Here is a 22,800-nt window from a genome sequence, read left to right on the forward strand (position 1 = left end):
AAGAAAAAGGAAAAACAAATAGTTGAAACATTACATCAATAATTAACAAATAAAAAATAAAATTTACTATTTAATTAAAAATTTCTTTACCACTATGAACAATTTAATACTGTTAAGAAATAAATTCTACTGCACATAAATTCACTAACTGTATTTCTTCAGTAATTTGATCGGTGGTGCAGGACAGGCACATCTAATATTGAATCAATATCGCCCTCTAAAGGACAGACCTGCACTGCCACCTTTATGTGTAAAAAAAAAAAAGAAAATTGTTTTACACACACACACACACACACACACACACACACACACACACACAACTCATTTGTGAAATTAGAAAAGCTAAAGCAAAATTTTATAACTCTTACACACAAACACACAGAAATAATATAAACATGTTTAGAAAACTAATATAACTTAATAATTCAATTAATTTAAGGCTATGCCCAACCTCATTTAAAGAAGCAGTCAAAAAAATCTGCCAGCTTTGATTCACACTTTTACATACCTTCATTGGAAAATCCTTGACAATTGTCGTTCTCGATTGTTCGTATTGAAGCACAAGATATATTCCCCCAATTCATTCTTTATCTGTAAAAGCACTCTGTATCTGTGATAAGGTATATAATCCAGGTGTTTCTGCTTGTTTTAGTATATCTAAACATATAAACATTTGTAGCTAATCAAAAGGCAAAACATTTGTAAAAGTGCAGACTGAGAAAGGAATCTGTTATAACATACCTTAACTCGGCATCAGTTGCTTCGTGCAAAATTGCAACTTTCCTAATATAGACAAAACAATAATAGAGCATTCTGGAATATCTTTATAAAGTATTCACGTTATGTCGGGTTTTTTGTAATTAGCAGTTGATGACAAAAACGTGACTTGACCATCATGTCAAAAAATAACCAAAATGTCAGCAGCCCAAAACATTTGAAGTTCTTTAGATCACCCTAGAAACCAGTCAGAACACTTTGGCAACAAGGTAGAACATCCTAGAAATGCCAAGCAACAGCCTAGCAACCTTTCGGAACACCCTACCAAGCCCTAGCGACCAGTTAGAAGATTTTTTGAATGTCTTGACCTCCTAATGTGCTTTCTCTGTTCTTAAACTGATAAACAATGTATATGATTAAATATTTTGCTGTCGTCAACAACAACAAAAACGCTGCAAATGGGACCATTGTGGTTATAAGTGTTGAATAAAATCTGGGTTTAAGGATGTTAACAATTTCTCAGAGTTACAATAATTCCAACATAACGCGAAGGCATCACCATGAATGTAAACGATCAAACATACAGACCTTTATTTAAAGGAAGCCCATTACTTTATAAAAAAATTAAACCCCTTTATTTTTTCTCAAATACAAAAGAAATACAAAAAGAAACACAGACAGCAAGAGAGACACTCAGTCAGCGGCAGCAGCTCAGTCTTTTGGTTAAGTACGCAGTTTGAGTTCCCCGTCCTCTAGGCCAGCTCGCTCTTGTCCGTGACCTCGGCGTGGCTGGTGTCCGAGCCGCCCGGCGCCAGCAGAGTTCTGCGGTTGTAGTGGCCCTTCATGATGCCTGAGTTGTTGTTTTCATTGAGGATTTGTTTCTGTTTCTGCCGGTTGAGGGACTGGACCAGGCCGAGCACCACGGCGGCGAGCGAGTACTGGCCCGTGAGCTTCCTCGGCTGCAGGATGAGCGGGTTGGGCTGCACGCGGCCCAGCAGGAAGTGCGTGCGGATCTTGCCTTCCTGTTCGCTGATTCCCTTCACGTAGATCTCGCCTCGGTACTCGAAGGCAAAGTCGCGCTCGTTCAGGATGCCGTAGGTCTCCTCTGGGAGCTGGATCTTTCCGCTGACACCTGTGCTGTCCATGCGACTTGCCAGATTGACTGTCTTCCCCCAAATATCATACTGCGGCTTCTTAGCGCCAATCACTCCAGCCACCACAGAGCCATGAGCCATACCTGAGGAGAGAGGAGGGCACAGCACCAGCATCAGCACATCTCACTGTTAAAAAGGCTAAATGGTCCAACCTACATTTAAGCCTTCTAATAGAGGGCTATGAAGAAAGCTAAGCAAAAATTCCTACTAATTTTCATCAGAAAAACACTGATTTTTGGTGATAATAAATCAATCTTTAAAGACAGACCTGAGTGTGGGGCTTCTTTAAAATTATAATTTTTTTATTTTTTTATTTTTTTATTTATTAGACACTTTTATGCCATGACAGCCTATTTTTGGGGTAAGAACAGAGTAGAATCAGTTAAAAAAATAGGTAAATAAACTATTAAACATATTTAGAAAGCGATAAGGAGTAGATAACAGAAGTTTTCTATTTTAATATATTTTAAAAAGTAATTTATTTCTGTGATAGCAAAGCTGAATTTTCAGCAGCCATTAGCACAGTCTTCAGTGTCACATGATCCTTCAGAAATCATCCACATGCTGGTTCTCGGCAAACATTGAATCTTCATGTTTGAATCAATCATCACTGGTTGAAAATAGTTGTTATTATTTTTAAGTCAGAAATTCTGTGATGAACAGAGAGTTAAAAAAAACAGCATTTATTTGAAATAGAAATATTTTGTAACATTATAAATGCTTTTACTGTCACTTTTAACCAATTTAATGCATAATAAATGTATTAATTTCTTAAAAATAAAATCTTACTGGCCATCTACACTTTTGAATGGCAGTTCTACATAAAGATAAAACGTATAATTTACAATTTTAGGTGCGCCTGTGATAAAAATAATACTAACAAATACTAATTGTAATACTTATACTACTAATACTACTAATAATATTAAAATGTTTTCAGCATGATTTTAAAATAAATCACATGGTGAAGAACTCAATTACCCATGATCCTGAAAAGACACTGACCAGTTAGAGAAGTAACCATGGAAACAGGAATAGTGACTGCCCACTCCCACAAAGCATCGCAAATGACATAATCGAGTCTCCTTACAACCTCAAATATCTTTTGCAATAATATTTTGTAACAAAAATTCCATCATAAATATATATTTTTTCTTTCTTTCTTTTTTGGCTCCAAATCAAATGTCGTAATGTTGTGAATCATCTTAGAGTTGATTTGGATTATGTCTTTGAAACTTTATTAAAAATGTTCTGAAATGCCTATGGAGAAAACAAACTGGAAATATATTCCTGGAATCAAGGCTGATCAAAACTGTTGCACTCAATTCTCACTTTCAAAGGTTTTTCTAAATCATTTGTTTGAATCATTTGATTCTTACCGATTCTGAGCTGGAAGTTGTTAAATGAATGTTTGTTGATCTCCTGAATGCTTTCATTCAGAGCAATGGCGAAATCGGCCAGCGCGCACAGATGCCCCCATTTATCCTCACATTGCTATGGTAACACAGACATATAGAATGATTAGTGCACAAACTACAACCTTATAAGACATCAGATGATATCTGCTTTAATATGATTGAGTGTGTAGGTTTCTGTAGGTGTATGTGTGTGTGTTTTCATACTTGTTTCTCAGGAGACAGTCCTGACACGGCCATGTACGTGCTGCCGATGGTCTTTATCTTCTCGATGTCCTGAAAGCGTTCCTCCCCCAGCAGCTGTACGGAGACAATCTTTCAGATATGACAGCCTACATATGTAGCATTAAACATTCACCAGCATCTTCTGAGCAGGTGTGATGGATCTGTTTGTCTTAGAGAGAATCATTAAAATTAAAGGGGTAGTTCAGCTACAAATGACAATTCTGTCCTTATTTACTTAACCCCATTTCATGACAAACCTGTACGCTGTAATTTCTGTCATGATGAACTGTTATTGAATGGGTATGGATCAACATGGGTTGAGTAAATATTGACAGAATTTTCATTTATTTATGAACTATGCCTTTAAATACGTGTAGGTTTATTCTGGGGGAATTCTGACCTCATCAAAATCAGCGATGATCTCGTTGAGCAGCCGCAAACACTCCACACCCTGATTATTCATCTCAGTCTGGGAGTAAAAATCCGCAAAGCCTGGAATGGAGGCGAACATCACTCCCACCGCATCATACGACTGCGAGTAGAGCTCCTGCGGATGGAGATCACACATTAGAAACCTCCTCACTGGACTGAGATCAACTTAAGAGTTTTGTTCCATTTGACACAAATGAGCTTTAAAACAACACATGTGAAAACTTACAGAAATGTGGGTCCAGTGAACTACAGAACAATAATACAGTGCATGTGACATATGCAGCATGGGTTGACTTTTTAAAATTGTCCACTAGAGGGCAGTGTTGCTTTAAAACTAAGACACTTGTTTGACTCTTAAGAACAGAGGGCAGAACAGATGCATATGATTAGGCTGATATCGGATATATAATGCCAATAAAACACATACACCATACAAAATAACATGATTACATATATATTATGTTATTAATTATAGTGTACAATACAGTATGTTTTATATATACATATATAAATGTATATAATTTATTGCATATCAATGTATATGTACAATATAATATATAATAAAAAGGCTATCTTCAGGTTTTTGCTACCTGCAATTAAATGGTAAAAATATTGATTTAAAAAAAAAAAATTAAAAATCATTTAAAATTATTTCTGCCAAATGTTCTGCCATTTCTCATTTTCATTTTAACATGATTAACTAAAATAACCAAAACTAAGCTTGAAATAAAAAAAATGAAAAACTACATAGATATATTTACAAAAACTAACAAAAATGACAAAAACACAACCAAATTACAAAAATTTTAACTAAAAGTTAAATTAAAAATCAAATGGATAATATAAAAATGAATTAAAAATATTAAAAACTGTAATAGTTTCTCAGTGAGAAAATAACTAAAATAACACTGATGACAAAGTTGATATTTGATATATAATGCCAATACAAAAGAGACAAAATACAAAAAAAAAGGGTCACGTATATTATAAAATGTTATTTTATAAAAACTATTCTAATAATATAATATAATACTTTTATATAGAATTAATGCAGCGAATAGGTGTTGCAGTGGCAAAAAAAAAAATAAAGACACCCATATACACAAGGTTATGCACAGACCACACAAGCGCTACATAACATACCACAACATACACATCTACCACACCTTTCAAATTAAGTGTGCAATTCAGATTAAGTGTGGGACTAATTATGTGCAATATTTAAGATGTAATGTGTGCAAACCACAAGGCCACTGCTCTAACTATGCAGATTGACCAGGGAGCTCTGGTCAATAGCATGGCCGATATTAGAGGAGGTTAAACTCTCTCAATATACACCCTGAAACATTCAGCACTGCACTGATATGCCCCACATGATGTCATTACTGCATGCAAGTACTGCTGAGCGATCATACGTATAAAAAGTCAGTGACTGCTAAGGACAAGTGTAGAAAACAGGTAATAATACACTTAATAGGTGTTAGTCACTGAACTAAATTACTGCAGTGCCCTTTAAGAGTGGCAGGTTTTGCGAGCAAGACTGTGTATGCGTGCATGTATGAGAGAGAGGGATCATTTCCTCATCTTAATAATAGCAGAGAGTGACGTAAATTATAGTTCACACACTTAAGTGCAGACACACACACACACATTTAGCATCAGCAGTTAAATCATGCCTCAATACTCCACCTGATTATAAATGAATGGGATAATTAAAGTAACTCAATACACACTCTCTCTCACACACACACATAGGCTTAATGGATGCATTTTTTATCTGTGAGTTATAAAGCTCCATTATTTAGCCTCCATAATTTCTGATTGACTGACAACGGAAGATTCCAGAAATAAACAGAGGAGTCAGGTCAGGACAAGAGAGCAAAGAAAGAAAGAAAGAAAGAAAAAGAAAGGAAGAAAGAAAGAAAGAAACTGGCTAAAGAAAAACATGGCTAAAAGAGGATAAACAAGATCTATGTTGCAAGGACAACAAAACTGACCAGAATTTTTTTTTTTTTTTTTAAATCAGGAAATATAAAGGTATATTTTCTAAAATATTATATAATAAAGAGAAATATTACAATTTTAGTGTTTGATGGCAAACTGAATTTTCAGCATCATTATTCCAATTTTCAGTGTCACATGATCCTTCAGAAATCATTCTAATATGCTGATTTGGTGCTGATTTCTTATTATTATCAATGTTAAAATAGTTGTGCTGCTTAATAAAGTCACTTTTGATCAATTTAATACATCCTTGATGAGTAAAAGTATTAAAATGTGTGCTCTGTGTTTTTATGATTTTTAAAATAATGTGGCATTAGCCTACCATCATGCTAAAGTCATATTCAACTGAAATCAGTAGGGAATCTACTTGTTACCTATGCAGAACATTCCAGATCACTAATCACTTATTAGGTTTTGTGATGGTAAGGATGTTGTCTATTTAGGGAGCTCACTAGATTTTGGAATTGTTTTTCATTGTAAAAAGTTTGTCAAATTAACAATAACTTACTGTCAACAATTATCCAGTAGTTGCTGTATTTTGTACCACAGTAAAATTGCTGTAAAACTAAGTACAATAGATTTAACAGTACTGTAAAAACAAAGTACAGCATTATAATGTTATTTTTATTTTTTATATATTCAATTACACAAGTTATTGCTTCACACCAATAGCTTTATTCAGGCTTCATCTACATTTCAGAGCTGAACGTCAATAAAACACACAGAATTACCAGCATATTAACCATATTTCATCAATGAACAAAATACAATTATAATCTAAAATCACATTGTGCAAGTGAAAAATAAATGGTGGAAATATAAAAATTTAAGTTTGAAGTATGAAAGTACTTTATTTGTGATAGTATACAACAATAATCAGAGAATACATATCGTCTCAAAACATTTAAAACATTCTTTTTTATGGTGATGACTAGGGTTGCCAACTTCAGAAAAGGAAAATACAGGACAATCGTGGTTTATAAGGTACAGAATAAGGGACACACACACACACACACACACACACACACACACACACACACACACACACACACACACACACACACACACACACACACACACACACACACACACACACACACACACACACACACACACACACACACACACATATATATATATATATACACACACATACATATATACTGTATATATATATATATATATATGTGTGTGTGTGTGTGTGTGCGTGTGTGTGCATGTGTGTGTATGTATATTTTTATTGGTCCTTTTGTGTTTAAAGAATAAGGTCCAAGATTAAGAATACACTAGAAGTTGCTTAAATGTAAAATGTCAATAAACAGGACACATCAATTAAGCCAAATATACGGGATGTCCCGGTTAATACGGGACAGTTGGCAACCCTAGTGACGACTCTTCCTGCCTGTCTCCCGATGGTCCAGCCACTCTGCTTGCGCCACTGCGGGAGGGAAATGCTAGTTAGCACGGCTTAACTGGGAAATTAGCACCCGCTCCGATGTTCTTACAGACAGTTATTAAAGCATTGGTATTAAACAAATAAGGTGAATGCATGTGTTTTAAAGATGACCTACCAAAATAATCTACTCGTACGGCTTTTCGTCTTCATGAGTCTCCCCGCCGGTCTGCTAGTGTCGCTGCAGGAGGAAAATACTAGTTAGCAGAGCTTTACTGGTAAAGTGAACAAGTTACATTAAAATAATATGTACAAGACAATTAAAAAAAAATGTATACTTTTAGTATATAAAAAAAGTTCTCTTAGCACTTTCGTCTTTACGAAGAGTCTCCCCATCGTTCTGTCAGTGGTGCTGCGGTAGGAAAAAGGCCAGTTAACACAGTTTGACTCGGAAACGGAGTGTTCGCTCAGATACTCTTTATCTTGCAAATAACATCAGAATAAAAAGTACAAAAAGTGATTAAAAAGTAGAAAATTAAAATGAACCTACCATAGCCTACTCTCTTGTGGGCTTTCATCTTCACAACAAGTCTGTCACAGAGCCGCTGCGCGAGGAGGTGTGTGGTGGTTTTCACGGTCATTTTGTACTACTGTATTCAAATTTACAGTAGGCAATTTTTTCCCCCAAAATGCATTGAAAATCTTCAATGACATACTGTAATACAACATATACAGTATTAAACTGCTGAGAATACATTAATAATGCCGTGAAAACAACACAATTCACAGTATCATACTGTATGCAAATTGTACAGTAGGGAACTGTTGAGAATACAGTGATTTACTGTGAAAACAACAATAATTATTTAAAGTGTTTGTACAGTGTAACCCCCATATTTTATTTTTACTTTTGTTCTTGTTTTATCATGTATATTAATTATCGATTTGTATAACTTTCCTAATTAGTTTCAAATTCCGCAGTTCCAAGTGCTTACAAAAAGTTGCCTGTCATGCCAATAAAGCACAAAGAACAGAGAGTGAAAGTGGCAGTGATTCACCCTTTCCTCACATGTTCTCGCTGTCTAAGTGCTGCCATGCTTTTCCTGTCAGACTAAAGGCATGAGACACCCAGATCCATTCTGTCTCTCTACCTCATTGTCTCTGTCTTTCTCCAGGAAGTGGCGTGCGACATGGCTGGGGAGAATGTTCCGGAGCATGTTCTCATTGTGTTCACGCAGCTCTCGCATCTCATTTATCTCTTCCTTCGCCTGTACACGCCATAGGAAGTCCAGACGAGCGGTATACTCCAGCTGAGAGACAGAGAGAATCAAGCTAGTAAGAACTAAAAAGCATCACAAGATACATTAAATCAACACAAACAGGCAAAAATTACAGCCCTATACAGTTATTTTGCAAAGCATTCATCAGGCTTACACAGTCCTTGATAGAGAAGATCACCATATTCTACGGCTGTACAGGTCAGAGAGAAGCTCAATATCTGCCCAGATGCACTCATATCATCTGATCGCACTTCAAGACCAAATGTTTGTCACCACAAATGCAAAGAATATGATAAATAAGTCTCTTATGCTCACCAAGGCTGCATTTATTTGATCAAAATACAGTAAAAACAGTAATACTTTGGAATATTATTACAATTTAAAATAACTGTTTTTATTTTCATATATTTTAAAATAACATTTATTTAAGTAGTAAAGCTGAATTTGCAGCAGCCATTACTCCAGTCTTCACTGTCACATAATGCTTCAGAAATCATTCTAATATGCTGATTTGGTGCTAAGGAAACTTCTTAAAACTTGCTGAAAATATTAAGTCGCAGTTTTTCTAATTTATCTGTTAAAAACATTTAACTTTTGTAGCATTAATCAATTTAATGTGCCCTAGTTGAATCATATATATATATATATATATATATATATATATATATATATATATATATATATATATATATATATATATATATATATATATATATATATATATATATATATATGTATGAAAATTTCAGATGCAAAAGCCTCTAAGTGCCGTCTGAAATCTTCATCTAAAATGAGCATTTTTATCAGGCTCCTATATTTATGTTCAGTTATTTAACTTTACTGGCATAGAACAGGACCTATATATTGCCATTAAAATAAAATTACTGAACCTTAGCATAAGCGCCTGATAGAAGTGCAAATTTTGATGAAAATTTCAGACGCACTTAGGTTTTTTGCATCTGAACTCTTCATATATAACAAAGACTAAAGAAAATAAAAAAGGCTTTAAGTTTCAAAGAAGAGAGAGAGACAGAAAAAAATAGGTATATCTATTAACTGTCAGCAATACTAGGCAGATAAATTGCAAATACACCCTCAGCAAACACAATCCAGTCACTGGGAAAAAAAGGCACACAAAAATCCTAGCAACCAGAAGGGGAATGCATCTGTAGGTAATCAGCAACAGGAAAAATGCAGAGAGGTGCACTTTCTTCTTAAATGTGGAAAATAACTCATAATCAGAATTTGTATTACAGTACAAATGCTTTATATTGATTTAAAATGTCATTATATAGGTTTATCTTTAAAAAATTCTTAATTTAATGTAAAAGACTATAGTAAGATATTTACACAAGTATTAAATCCCCACATCTAATCGTTTATATTGCCATTCATTTGTAGCAATGACAACATTTTTTAGGTAATAAGTGCTTTTGCTTATTTCTGTAGGTGGGATTTTGGCACACTGCTTCATGCAGAGGTTGATCAAACAGTGCAGTATTCTCATTTGAATTATACTAGTCTTTAACAAGGCCACTGTAGGTTCTTCACATTTTGTTTTTGAGCCACTCAAGCAAGTTAATAAAAAAATTGAATGTGGCTCTGGTATCATCGTTCTGCTAAAAGCATCAGGTTCTTCTCATCCATTCCTCCCACTGTTTTAAGCTGATGTGGAGATCTTGAGCAAGATGCCACAACCTCACTACCAAATTACACTGTATGTATAATTTGTTTTACAGTTGGCTCTACAACTTATATAAAGATCAATCTCAGGAGATCGGATCACAAATAATTATTATTTTGCTGTTTATATCTGGACAAGCATCTCAAATGTGTCTCCTGTGACAACTGGTGTTCAGTTTCAGTGGGATGGTCTCTGATTTCATGAATACACACATAATCACTCACAATGTTGTTTTGAGTGTTATTGCATGTTGACAAAGAGCAAAAAGTGCTGTCTATGAGGCATCAGAACAGATTAGCGTTTGGTCCACAAGCAACATTAGTAGATGATGACTTTTCATTTTATTTCTTTCACATACTATACTCAGCGAATACCCTTAAATGCTTTGGCAGTGTCGTGACCCTTTGTGGTACATCTCGACTCTAACAGGAAGTGAGCCATGCTGCATTTCTGCTATCTCTCTTCGGCCTGGCTTCCATCAACTCTCATCAAAATGAAGAGCTCCAACAAGGTCCACGCTTATTAAGCAGTAGCACACGCTCATCTGCATATATTAATATCCAGCTTTAATTGAAACTGTTTCACAAAGGCGTCCAGATTGAAAAATTAATTTACTAACAGTCAGGGTGTGATGTAAGTGTTTATGCATCTGTATGAGTGTAAAATGCATGTGTGTGTGCATTTATTTGCATATGCTCTTAGATTGAATATAAAGTGAAAGATGATTTTATGAGGAGTAATTATGCAAGTGGGGCAGACAGGGGTTTAGACTGTCCGACTGATTATTAAAAACACATCAACAACACTAACCTCCATTAACCTCTAAAACACATGCACACACACAGAGACTGACGCACACACTCAGACAGTAGAAAATTAAAGCAGTGCATATCAACCAAATTACTTTTGACAAAAACAAACTGTATGAAAACATGCATAACATAAATGAGTTTTATAAGTTTTAGGTGTCTTGAGAGGCCTGGTTTTGAATCTCGCCACTGTCTGGAGTGGTTCGGGACTTTATTGTTATCGGAACACTAATTTAAATGGTTAAAAGTCTGGCTGGTGGAAGGGCAGATGTTACAATAGTGGCTAAAATGAATGCATTGTTTTAACCACGATAAAATGAGGTGCTAAGCTCTTTGGTAGTGACATACTGGTTCTCAAGGATCTCACTCAGCAGATAACAAAAGTTATGTTCCCTCATGCTTTATTCCATTGAGCGAGGCATGTATCTGCATTCACAGTTTAATCAAGGAGAACATTTTAGTGCCTTTCAGAGCTCAGTAGACTCATTGGAGTTTTATAGAAAGTATCTACTTTGTCCTAGATTTTTCTCCAAAAGTTCTTTAGAAACACTAAGAAGACCCACTAAAGCAAAAATCTAAAGCCACTGGCTCTCTTTTTAATCTCAGTTCTGTCTGCACTGCAAAAATAAATTCTTTGTATATTTTTAATTATTCAGTTTTGTTAAAATATCTTTAAATCCTTAAAACCAGACATTTTCTTGAGAAGCCACAAGGCATAATATATGAAGACTTGCTTTCAGAGAATGTATCCTTAATATAAGTGTATTTTATCTTACTCCACTGATGTTTTTTTTTATTTTTTTTTTTTTTAAAGAAGCCCCTAAGTGGACAAAAATATGTAATGGGAGGAAAAATTATATTTCAATGCTTTTGCGTTGTCTCACAAAACATTTGAATTCTCTGTAAAAAATTATTGCTTTGCCCCAAACTTAGTTTGACCACACAATCAAAATTACAAAATTAAAATGTCATTTTTCCTCATATTATTTCCATCACAAAAGTTTTGTGAGCATCTGAAATATAATTTTCCTATCATCTCAATGTTTTTCCCCATTACCATGTCCCATTAGGGGCTCCATTTGTTTTTATTTCTTGCTTGTTTAAAATATAATTAATTGAGAAAAGGTGAATAAAACAACTAATGAAGACACACTTAAATCCTTTCTTTGTATTGGTCTTAAGTAATATTCTAAATTTCTGAGATACTGAATTTGGGATTTTCCTTAGTTGTCAGTTATAATCATAAAAATTAAAATAAATAAACATTTGAAATATATCAGTCTGTGTGTAATGAATGAATATAATATACAAGTTTCACTTTTTGATTGGAATTAGTGAAATAAATCAACTTTTTGATGATATTCTAATTATATGACCAGCACCTGTAATTATCTATTATCTAATTATTTTATGCATTTTTAGAAATTTAAACTAGAAAACAAGATAAAAACATTATTTTATAAAAAAAAGTATAACTTATTTTTATAAAATTATTTTTTGCAGTGTTGAAGCAATTAAACAATTGCATAATTTTTAATAACTGTAAATATGCATACAGTAGGTTTCAAAGTCTGAGAGCACAACTGAAATTTGTTGATTAAAAAATAAATAAATAAAATAGAACATCACATTTTTAATATTTCTTTGGCTTATTTTTTTCAAAATCCTAAAACTTTCAAAAAACATTTTATTTTAAATTGAATTTTGATTGCCAGATATTCAGTTTGTGTTCTCAGACCTTTGCACCCCACTGTATATGCAAATGAATGTCTCAATAAACCCTCACAGACACTGATTTGCAGTGACAGAGTGCTTGTTCATTCATCCGACACACACAGACACACACACCAAGATAAGCATAAATAAGAAATGATCAAATCACTGTCAAAGAAACACATGCCAAATCCCATTCCATAGGCCAAGCAGTGCCAGTGCTGTTGCCATAAATATTGGGGGGGGGGTAGGCAGTTTATAGCTGGACACAACACATGGCACAAGCACAAAGCATTGCGGTTTATATGTGAGACTCCATGCGCATTAATCAGAGTGGTGCCGACACCCCACACACACACACACATACAACTACACAAACTCCCTCTCACTCATCACCACTCGGATCTGCTCTTTCCACTGATCTACGGCATCAAAGACAACAATCAGTGGAGTGAACTTAAAAAGCTTCACACACGGTGCGTCAGAGAGAGAGCAGGGCATTTATATATTGACTGTGAGACCTTATGAAACAGCCAATAACTTGCAGCCGTTTCTTAGAAACGTGACATTATAAAATAGGCGCTGAATGGCCTCTGATCTGCTGTCAGGTTAGCGACTGTCTGTGTGTGCGCCTCTGTTACCTGTTGGCCGTGGTAGAACACAGCTAAAAGGAACATCGCCATGAGAAGCAGAGACGTTTCCTTGGTTCCCAGGAAGCTTTTGCTGTAACCAGGGAAACGGGACAGAAAGCCTCATGAACTCTGCAGCACATTTATAATGTCCAGAGTGCAGTTAGTTAAGACAAACATCTGTCATAAATGTCATAAAAAGCCTTAATCACAGTGTACGCTGTTTGTCAAACACTTATGATATCTGACATTTAAAAAAAATGTTTATTTTTTATGAAAGTGGATTATAATGTGTTTTAATCAGTACCTACTTTTCAGGATTTGGTTCTGCTTTAAAGGTTTAGCTCTTCTTTAGAGGTTGTAATTTGGTAGACGGTTTTGTTTTATTTTATCCAAAGTGATTTACAGTGTTCTCATATAGAGACATTAACTCTGGAGTAATATGGAGTAAATATGGTGCACAATGATGATAACTAGGGCAGACATCTTAGCACTGCAACAATGTTGTATAAGTAGTACAGTACATGCAAATAATTTATTTAGTTTTTACAGAATGTATCATTTTTTTCATTTTATATAAATATTTCCCCTCAATTTTTCCATGTTTTTTGGGTGGTAAACCATGGTATTCTTTGAAGTGTCTTTGAAATATCATATGTAAATGATGAACATCCATGAAGAAGTTGCATGAAGATGCACAGTAACTTTTCTTCGGTATTGCTGTTAATCAGCAGAAAAAATAAAAAATAATAATAATATAATGTTCTTGAAAGAAGTCTCTTATGTCCATGAAGGCTGCATTTATTTGATAAAAAATACAGCAAATATTTGTGAAATATTACCATAATTTAAAATATCGGTTATTCTATTTTAATATTAAAACAGAATTAAGTTTTCTAAATTTAATGCAATTTTAAAAGGTACTTTTTGCTTTTGATGGCAAAGCTGAATTTTTAGCAGCCATCACTGCAGTCATCTAATATGCTGTTTTGCTGCTCAAGAAATATTTTTTATTATTGTCAACGTTTAAAACAATTGTGCTGCTTAAAATTTGTTTGGAAACTATTTTTTCAGGATCCGTTGTTTAATATAAAGTTCAAAAGAATAGCATTTATTTGAAATACAAATCTTATGTTACATTGTAAATGTCTTTATGTCTTGATCTAATACAGCCTTGCTGAATAATAATAACACTAACAATAAAAACTTTACTGACCCCAAACTTTTGGCAGTGTATGTAGGCAGTCACAGAAGTGTATGTGCAATCCTTGCAGGGTTAAAAACCTATAAACTTTTGACCACGAGGCCACACCACACACATTTACTTTCTGACGTAGTTTGACATGTCCTTCTCATTAAGAGTTTGGCAAAAGACAGAAATTTATGACTGGGTGACGTCAATCATAAAACTTGCAGAAATCTATTAAAACACTCGCAGACTGCTACTTTAGAAAAAGCAAGACATTTATTGCTCTTATAGTTGGTCTGCGTCATTTTACGAACTTGCATCACATCCATAAAGGTTAAAGTGTGATGTATAATTTCGTTCTTTATAATTTGTTCCTTAATGGCTTCTGAATGGCAGAATGTGAGAGTTTGCATACCTCTGATTAAGTGTAAGTGTGTCATAGCGGATGAACAGTGGTGTGTAGAAGGCCTCGGTCAGCACTGTGTAGATAGCGATCATGATCAGCAGGATGGCCAGCTTCAGAACCGAGTTCAGTCTGAGGAACACTGCACAAGTCACCATCGCCAACACTCCAGTAAACACGAAATACTGTCAATGAACAGGCAGACAACCTCACCATTAATACGCCATTGCTCAGTGAATGAATTGATTTTAAACAGTTTACACATTTGCTAGAATTCTATCAATCCTTTTAACAGACTGAAACTGGCAATAAGCTGTGGGTCTGACTCTGTGGGAGGCAGTGGATGAAAAGACCTCTGGGTAGAAGCAGATATCGGGGATTGAGACAGATGCATTAAACGTCTGGTTCCTGAATGAGCCGGATTTATCGAAATCACACCAAAGCTACAATAAAAGAGAAAGAGAGTGCTAATGTTAGAGAATCGATTGCATTTGATAATTTATCTGTAGAAAGAGCAATAAAATCACATTTCCAAGAACCTTCTAGCTATAGGTGTAACTGATAAATGGCCTGATAAATGACTGATAAACTGACCACATTAGTATTGATTAATACAATATATTAAATAAAAAAACTCTAATATCGGCCAGTAACCAATATGATATTGACATGAGTCAAAATCTGCTAAGGGGTAATAATGGAACAACAGCTTTAAAAAGTGATTTTTCACTATTATTTACTACAGGATCTGCATTTTCATGGATTTAAATAAAAGATTTTTTGTTATAAGAGACAATAAAAACAACTCTGTGCATCAAAACCACTTCTGTCCTGAAAAGTCAACCAATTTGCGACAGCTGAATGTTTCTGACAAGACAAGTTAGGCCACGAAATAGTCCCATAAAACTATGCAAAAAGCATTTTGAATGTTTTATAATGCCCAAAAATTATTTGTTACATTCAATTACCCCTTTGCAGATTTTGAGCCATATATTGTGCATGCCTTCTTTTTAGTCATAGGCTGGTGATTTTTCTACAAATTTATCACTAGACTCTATAAATAAAAATTCATTTATACTCCACAGTGGGTCTATAATTCTAGAGTTTAAATTGGTTAAATTAAAACTTTATATATCCATGGTAACATTTGCCTGAGTATAATGATGATATTAAAAATAAAATTAATAAAAATGTTTGCTCACTATGTTAATCATGGCAGCCAGAAAGTTGATGAGGATGGACAGGAAGATGACAACGTTCCGTGCAGCGTATGTTTCGTTGACCCAGCAACATGCTTTTCGCAAAACCAGCGGCAAACACTTATAGTCCTCCGCCGTTGTCACAACAACAAGGCAACAGTGCAGCAAGATGAGGACGGAGAACTGTATCACCATAGTGACCATCCTACAAACATGAGTGATCACATATTATATGATGTGCTTGTGGGAGTAATTGAATATCGAATATTCGAGATCAAATTTCATTGAAAAAGCCACAACGAACACTACTGGAAATATTACTCCATGACTTCTATATGAAGTATAAACCCAAATAGATCATGTGTCAACCTCAATGTCTGTGGTAGTTATGGTCATCAGTGGATTTATGTATTTGTGTATTAATTACCTTGCTGAGGGAAGTAAGCTCTGTATTCCAGTGATGAAGAAGAGAACAATGAAGGCACACACTAGATTAGACTTAAACACCTCGTCTCTCATCTGGGAATACTGTAGAGGAAACACACACACACAGACACACACGCGTAGAAAATTAAGGACAAAAATTCCTCTTCACATGACGACCACAATGACACCATGAAAGCAATGCTTACCACATAGGAGAGAGCAGGGTAGGAGCTCACAAACACATATACACACAACTTCTGTGCTCTTTGGGTTAGTGAGAGGATGTGTGATGTTAGGGCTGGAGGCGGGGCAAAACAAAAAACTCAAGCACAGAGTGGCACAGGCCAAGTCAAAGGCCAAGCATGGGGCAAAGGTCAAATCAAAGCTGCAGAAATGATGTGAGGGACAAATAAACAGAATAAAAAGCGTTTTTATTCAAGATGAAAACATGCATGGTAGTGGATCATGAGTAACCTGAAGGCCCGTCTGTGGGTCATTCCCAGTTGATCAGGAAGAATTAAGGTCCATATGATAAACCAAGTTCATCAGTGCTTAAAACAAATCAATTTGGAGACCAATCCAATCGGCTGAATTCACCAGCTCATTATCCTAAGTGTTGATTTAAATTCACTCTCTTTTTCTTTGTCAGAACCTGCTGATCGGATCAGGAAACAACCTTTTTTCAGACTACTGGCCTAAAAGCAGTTATCAATTTATCAGCTTAAGAACTGAATCACGATTTGTGAATGACATTCAGACCATGCTGTAGAAATTACCTTTTTGGTGTTTTTAAATCATTTTTGGAGCTGTGGTCACTATATATGAACTGTCATTGAATAATGAAGAACTTGAAGACTCTTTAAAATGTAACATTTTTCGTTCCACAGAAGAAAGGCTGTTTGGACATGAGAGTGAAACTAATAACAGAATTTTGCTTTGAGGAGAAATATCCGTTCAAGTGAAGTCCATAACTGCTTTGTAGTGGTCTCAGAAGTATCATCACTCCTGCTAGAAAATCCAACTAAAACTGGTGGCAGATGATCATTAATATGGTGCAAATTGGTCTAGATTACTGGACCATCAGGTTGACCATCTTGGACCAACAAGAAAGCAGCCACCATGTTCTAAATACAGCTGGACCACCTTAACTTGTTTTTTTTTCGGATGGCACATAGTAATAACTGAGAACATTTTAAACTGCTGTGCATGTTCTAGAAAGTACTGACTGCTATTGCTGGCACATAACGTTCTTTAGTTTACTCATGACAAAGACACTCTCTCGCCTCTTTCTCTTGCACCTCCAAAACAAAAATAAAGCCAAAAAGAGAGAGTGAGAGAGCAGAGAGGGAGGACAGGATGGCTGGAAGATGGGAGCAGGCTACCTTGTGCTCCAGCAGTGCTTCTCTAAAGGTGAGAGAGAAGGGGGAGATATGTTCTTGGCGGAGCTTGTCCCCGCTGCGCAGGGCGATGGCGCTCTGCATGCGAGCGTTAATTTCCTGTGAGTCGGCGCGCACATGCAGGGCTTGAGCCAGGTGGTTGGGGAGCAGGTTAATGGAGTGACGTGTGAGCGCAGCCAGAGTCTACAGAGGAAAAGCACATGCAGCGCCCATGAGTCTAAAAGAGTGTGTGTTTGTGTATGTGTGTGGGTGTATTAGTGTGTATCTGTTCATCCAAGAGCTCTGCACAACATGAATGTATGACCATCAAAGAAACATTAGAAAATGATTGGACAAACACATGCACATTTACTAAATGAGGACAAATACTGACATGCAATTTTTTTATATAAGGCTAATTATAATTAAATATATTAACCCAAACTCTATACCTAAAAGAAAACTTCTGCGTTATTTAATAAATGTTATAAACTTTTTTCACACATACAGCATCTCCAGTGGAGGTTTTGCCAGATTCAGTTCACTTCTCATGACAATTTTGTCCCCAAATGACAGCTAAGCACGCACACACACACACACACACACACACACACACACACACACACACACACACACACACACACACACACACACACACACCACTTCCACATAACATGATTATTTGTACAGCAAATGCTCTGGACTGTAAGTAATAGGCTTTTCGAACTGCCTACAGCTCAGCCCATCTTTTAGAGTGGATCTAGAAAATCTACACACTATTTCAACGCCTAATAATTCCACTGCCTTAATGCCGGAAAGCCGGACCTTTTATATCAGATATTTTAAGTATCATAATATGAGGCTGTTCCAGTTAGTTCTTTCTGCTGGAAAATCCAGTTAAAACAAGATGGATTGATGGTGGCAGACCACCTTGGATGAGGAAAGAACCCTTTATCATTTGCTGAAAATAACACATTTTGCTGATATGACCTATTTAAGCTTTTTTTTTTGTTATACAGTACATGTCAAAGCTTTTTACATCATCCAATGTCAACTGATCCAAGTCCAATACCAAGACAAATCTATAGTCTATTTTGAAAACTGTCACATATATATGCTTTGAATATAAACAGATTGGTTGATAATAATGGGAGCAATTTAGATGGGAGCAATGAAATAAATAGAAACTATAAAAAAAAAAAAAAAAAAAAAAAAAATAATGTCCCTTTCCTTTTAAAATATTTAAATTATGTAACATTTGGAGGAACAAATAGCTGAGAGGTTCATATGAGGATAGAGGTTAAACAATGATATCACTAGCCTTAAACGCACTGTACAACATCAGGACATAACTGAAAAATGGCATGAACAGGATCTGGCCACTCAACTAAACCTGATGACTGTACAAGAAAAGAAAGGCAACCTTACATGACCTGCAAAACATTACCTCAGACTGGCTATACCATGGCTCTGTTCCAAATTCTAGTGTTTTTTATTCTGTTTACATGAGACATCCTAAGTGGTCCTATATAGGCAGTAACGCCCATGCAAACAAGCTCACACACCCAAACAATCAGTGCGCCACATGAAAAGTGAGACTTGACTAATGCAAAGTGAGACTTGACTAATACATGTCTAACTAGCTAATTCAGCCAACTAGTCTGTCAACTTTATGTGAAAATAGACTTCCAAACAAAATAGGGCAAAATGTTAGCAAAACAGAGTATAATATTTGCAAGCTGCTAAGCTAAACGCTCAATAATTGAATTAGCACAAACATATTGCACAATAAATTTGTCATGTTTCTAGTAGAACTGAAAAAAAAAATGTGTATTTTTTATATTTCATCTTCTGAACATGTCCCTTGAATGGTGGCTCTTGTTTATTCAAAAACCAATTGACAGATGCTTAGTTCAAACCTGACAGAATCAACCAACCTGTGTCAAGATGGCTGTTTTAGAAGCATCATGCTGTCAAAAGTTATTACATGGAAGAATGGGAGAAGACCTCCATGTGTGTGGGTCACCAAACACATTTCTTTGCAGCAAACCCAGTATCAACCATATATGTCACAAATGTGAACTGGAAGTAAAATGAAATCTTTTTTTCCTCTCTGTCACAGTGTAGACATGTGTTGCATTGTATTTGAGCATATTTAACAACGGAAATGTCAGCACAGGGGTGGAGGTCAAATGGAAGGATGACTAGCAGAGGATATTGCATAAACAGGATGTGACAAAGACTTCTGTTTTTGTTTGGACGCTGAAAGTATCTTTTAAAGAGGACTATCATCTGTGCCGTGAGCTGGAGCTGTGGGCACTATGAGCCATGAGTCATCTAGAGAAACAGTAGAATTACAAAACTAACACACAGACTCACTTTCATACATACACAATGGACTATTCGCACACAAATATATACGTAGAAAAGGTGCTGTTCTGTCCAAAAATGTATAATATATATATACTGTATACAGTGTCCCCAAAAGCATTGTGGCAATTAAATGAGTAGTTCACTCAAAAATGAAAATTGTTACCTCATTTTGTGGTCTATGGTAGAAAGAAATTCATATAAGTTTGGAACGGCGCATGGGTGAGTAAATTATGAATTTGTTAGGTGAACTACACCTTCAAGCCAAACTTAATGGTGTTTACTAAAACATGCTTTTCAGGCAAAACATTTCATAAAAACATGTTTGTTTGTTTCAAATGATATAATGGAAACAAAACATATTCGGGCAATTTCTGGTTGTTAGAAACAAAACATGTTCATAGTTAATGTGATGAACTACAGCTGTGTTTACTCTGCTAGGACACCTGTGTGAACTTGAGGGGCACTGACTTTATACAACCACTAAAATGACAATAAAAAAATTCAATACTATTGCAAATGTTCATACATTTTTAAGCATGGCTTAAGTGCCCTAATATTTTTTTGGGCCCTGTATATGGACTTTGCATTCATCAGATGTTAGTTCTACAACAGTGTGCCTAACTTACAAGCTATTCTATATTCAATAAGATTTATTCTCTCTAGCAATTATAGTTCAGCCTTGGACACAATATTAAACAGCTTAACATTATTCTTTACACAAGGTATACAGCAATGCCAAAACAACAACATACAAATGAAAATCAATATAAAGTCCCTTTCAAATGTCTGGGGTCACTAATTTGTTTTTGAAACAAAAAAGTTTTTTTTTTTTTTTTTTTTTTCAGCAAGGATGCATTAAATTGATCAAAATTGATGACTTCTATTTAAAAAATAAAGGTGATTCTTTTGAACTTTCTGTTCATCATATAACCCTAATATTAAGATATTAAGCAGCACAACTTAATAATTAAAAAATTTGTCTTAAGTACCAAATTAGCGTAATAGAATAAAACTTCCTTTTAAAAACATTTTAATAATCTTACTGACTTTTGAAAGGTAGTTTATATTAGTAAAAACTGAGGCTTTCAATTTAATGCATTAATTTAATACAATTATGATTAATCATGCCCCCTGATGTTTCAAATCATACTTACTGATGGTGTAAAGAGCGATTCACATTCATTAGCCTCATGCTCATTTCTCCTCCAACAACTATCAAAAATTGCTCTTGCACTACAATTCAGATGCATGCAAGGTACTTTTCAATCTCACTGTGAACAGATTATATTTGAAACACCCCTTTTTTCTGAATCAAGCTGAATATGATTTTTCCTGACTAAGTGGTTTACATCAATGTTTTCCATTCTGGTTGAGGTATTAATCAGATTATGAACTGAATAAAACCAAAAAAATCTTGGTGGAGTAGAAGAGATGGAAAAGCTTCTGGGTGGAGATGTCGGAGAATCAATTTGAGTTCTCCTCAATAATCCCAAAGGTGGAGAAATAAAGCTTTTGAGAGCTCTGATGCTTTTCAGAGCAGCAAAGCTTCCTGAAATTGCTTATAGTGGTGGAGTTTAAATAGCTTTTAATAGTGGGTCAGGGATACTATGATAAAAGAAGAGAGGTGTACTTCTCTTCTTCTTCTGTAAAGTGTTTGGCTTCAATAAACAAATGCCTGGTTAGATCTGCAGTCACCTATTCACATTACAATACAGCTTTCAACCTGGAGAGCACAAAAATTACTTCCCAATCTGAAGTTCTCTCAAAATTTTGATCCATGTTTTAATCTAGATTTATTTATTAATTTTGGAACACAGACATTGCAGAGGTTTTTTGGCTGATCAATAGTAAATGCTTTCTCTGCCAAATACAAAAGACGAGGCCCTCTGTTAAACTCTGGAGGAAATACTCTCAGGTTGCAGTGTTTATATGCATGTGTGTATGTTTTCAAGTCCATGAAGTTTTGGATTACACACAAAAACACAAGAACTGAGACACTAAATCCATTAACAGAACCACCCTTCGGCAGAACACGCACACCCGAACACTCACTAAAACACACACTCACTCACTCACACACACACACACTGTGGCTGCAATGCGTCACTAAGGAAAAAGCCTGAACAGGGAGACAGAGAAGAGAGAGGGAGAGGATGTGAGATAAAGGAGAAGAAAAGAACAGCAGATGAAAGAGGAGAGAGAGGGAGGGAGGGATAAACGGAGCGTGAAGGAGAAAAAGAATCCTGTTACTGCCTTACAGACATTCCTGTTGTCATGGCGACCAGCCTTATAATCTTACACACATGAACATGTCAGCATACTTCTGTTTGAACACATCTAGAATAGCTCAGACATACATACACACACACACACTCACAC

The 22,800-nt window shown here is 35.4% G+C and overlaps 1 protein-coding gene across 5 annotated transcripts in view; it reads right to left on the reverse strand.

Annotated features, from left to right (window-relative positions):
* Positions 1-1,284: 1,284 nt before the first annotated feature.
* The window catches only part of LOC109108520 (adenylate cyclase type 8), a 54,364-nt gene continuing 32,848 nt past the window's right edge, over positions 1,285-22,800 (reverse strand). For 2 of the 5 annotated variants that reach the window (XM_042778360.1, XM_042778345.1), the window contains 11 exons: positions 18,055-18,252; positions 16,674-16,774; positions 16,250-16,451; positions 15,374-15,490; positions 15,060-15,232; positions 13,468-13,549; positions 8,492-8,650; positions 3,912-4,058; positions 3,494-3,586; positions 3,251-3,365; positions 1,285-1,954 (listed from right to left, as the gene is read on the reverse strand). In XM_042778360.1, the coding sequence (XP_042634294.1) occupies positions 1,470-1,954; positions 3,251-3,365; positions 3,494-3,586; positions 3,912-4,058; positions 8,492-8,650; positions 13,468-13,549; positions 15,060-15,232; positions 15,374-15,490; positions 16,250-16,451; positions 16,674-16,774; positions 18,055-18,252 (1,872 nt within the window). In that variant the 3' untranslated portion in view covers positions 1,285-1,469. The remainder of the gene's footprint in view (positions 1,955-3,250; positions 3,366-3,493; positions 3,587-3,911; positions 4,059-8,491; positions 8,651-13,467; positions 13,550-15,059; positions 15,233-15,373; positions 15,491-16,249; positions 16,452-16,673; positions 16,775-18,054; positions 18,253-22,800) is intronic. The other 3 variants (XM_042778347.1, XM_042778352.1, XM_042778355.1) reach the window with 3 other exon arrangements.

This window comes from Cyprinus carpio, chromosome A2, assembly GCF_018340385.1.
Source record: "Cyprinus carpio isolate SPL01 chromosome A2, ASM1834038v1, whole genome shotgun sequence".
Taxonomy (NCBI): Eukaryota; Metazoa; Chordata; class Actinopteri; order Cypriniformes; family Cyprinidae; genus Cyprinus; species Cyprinus carpio.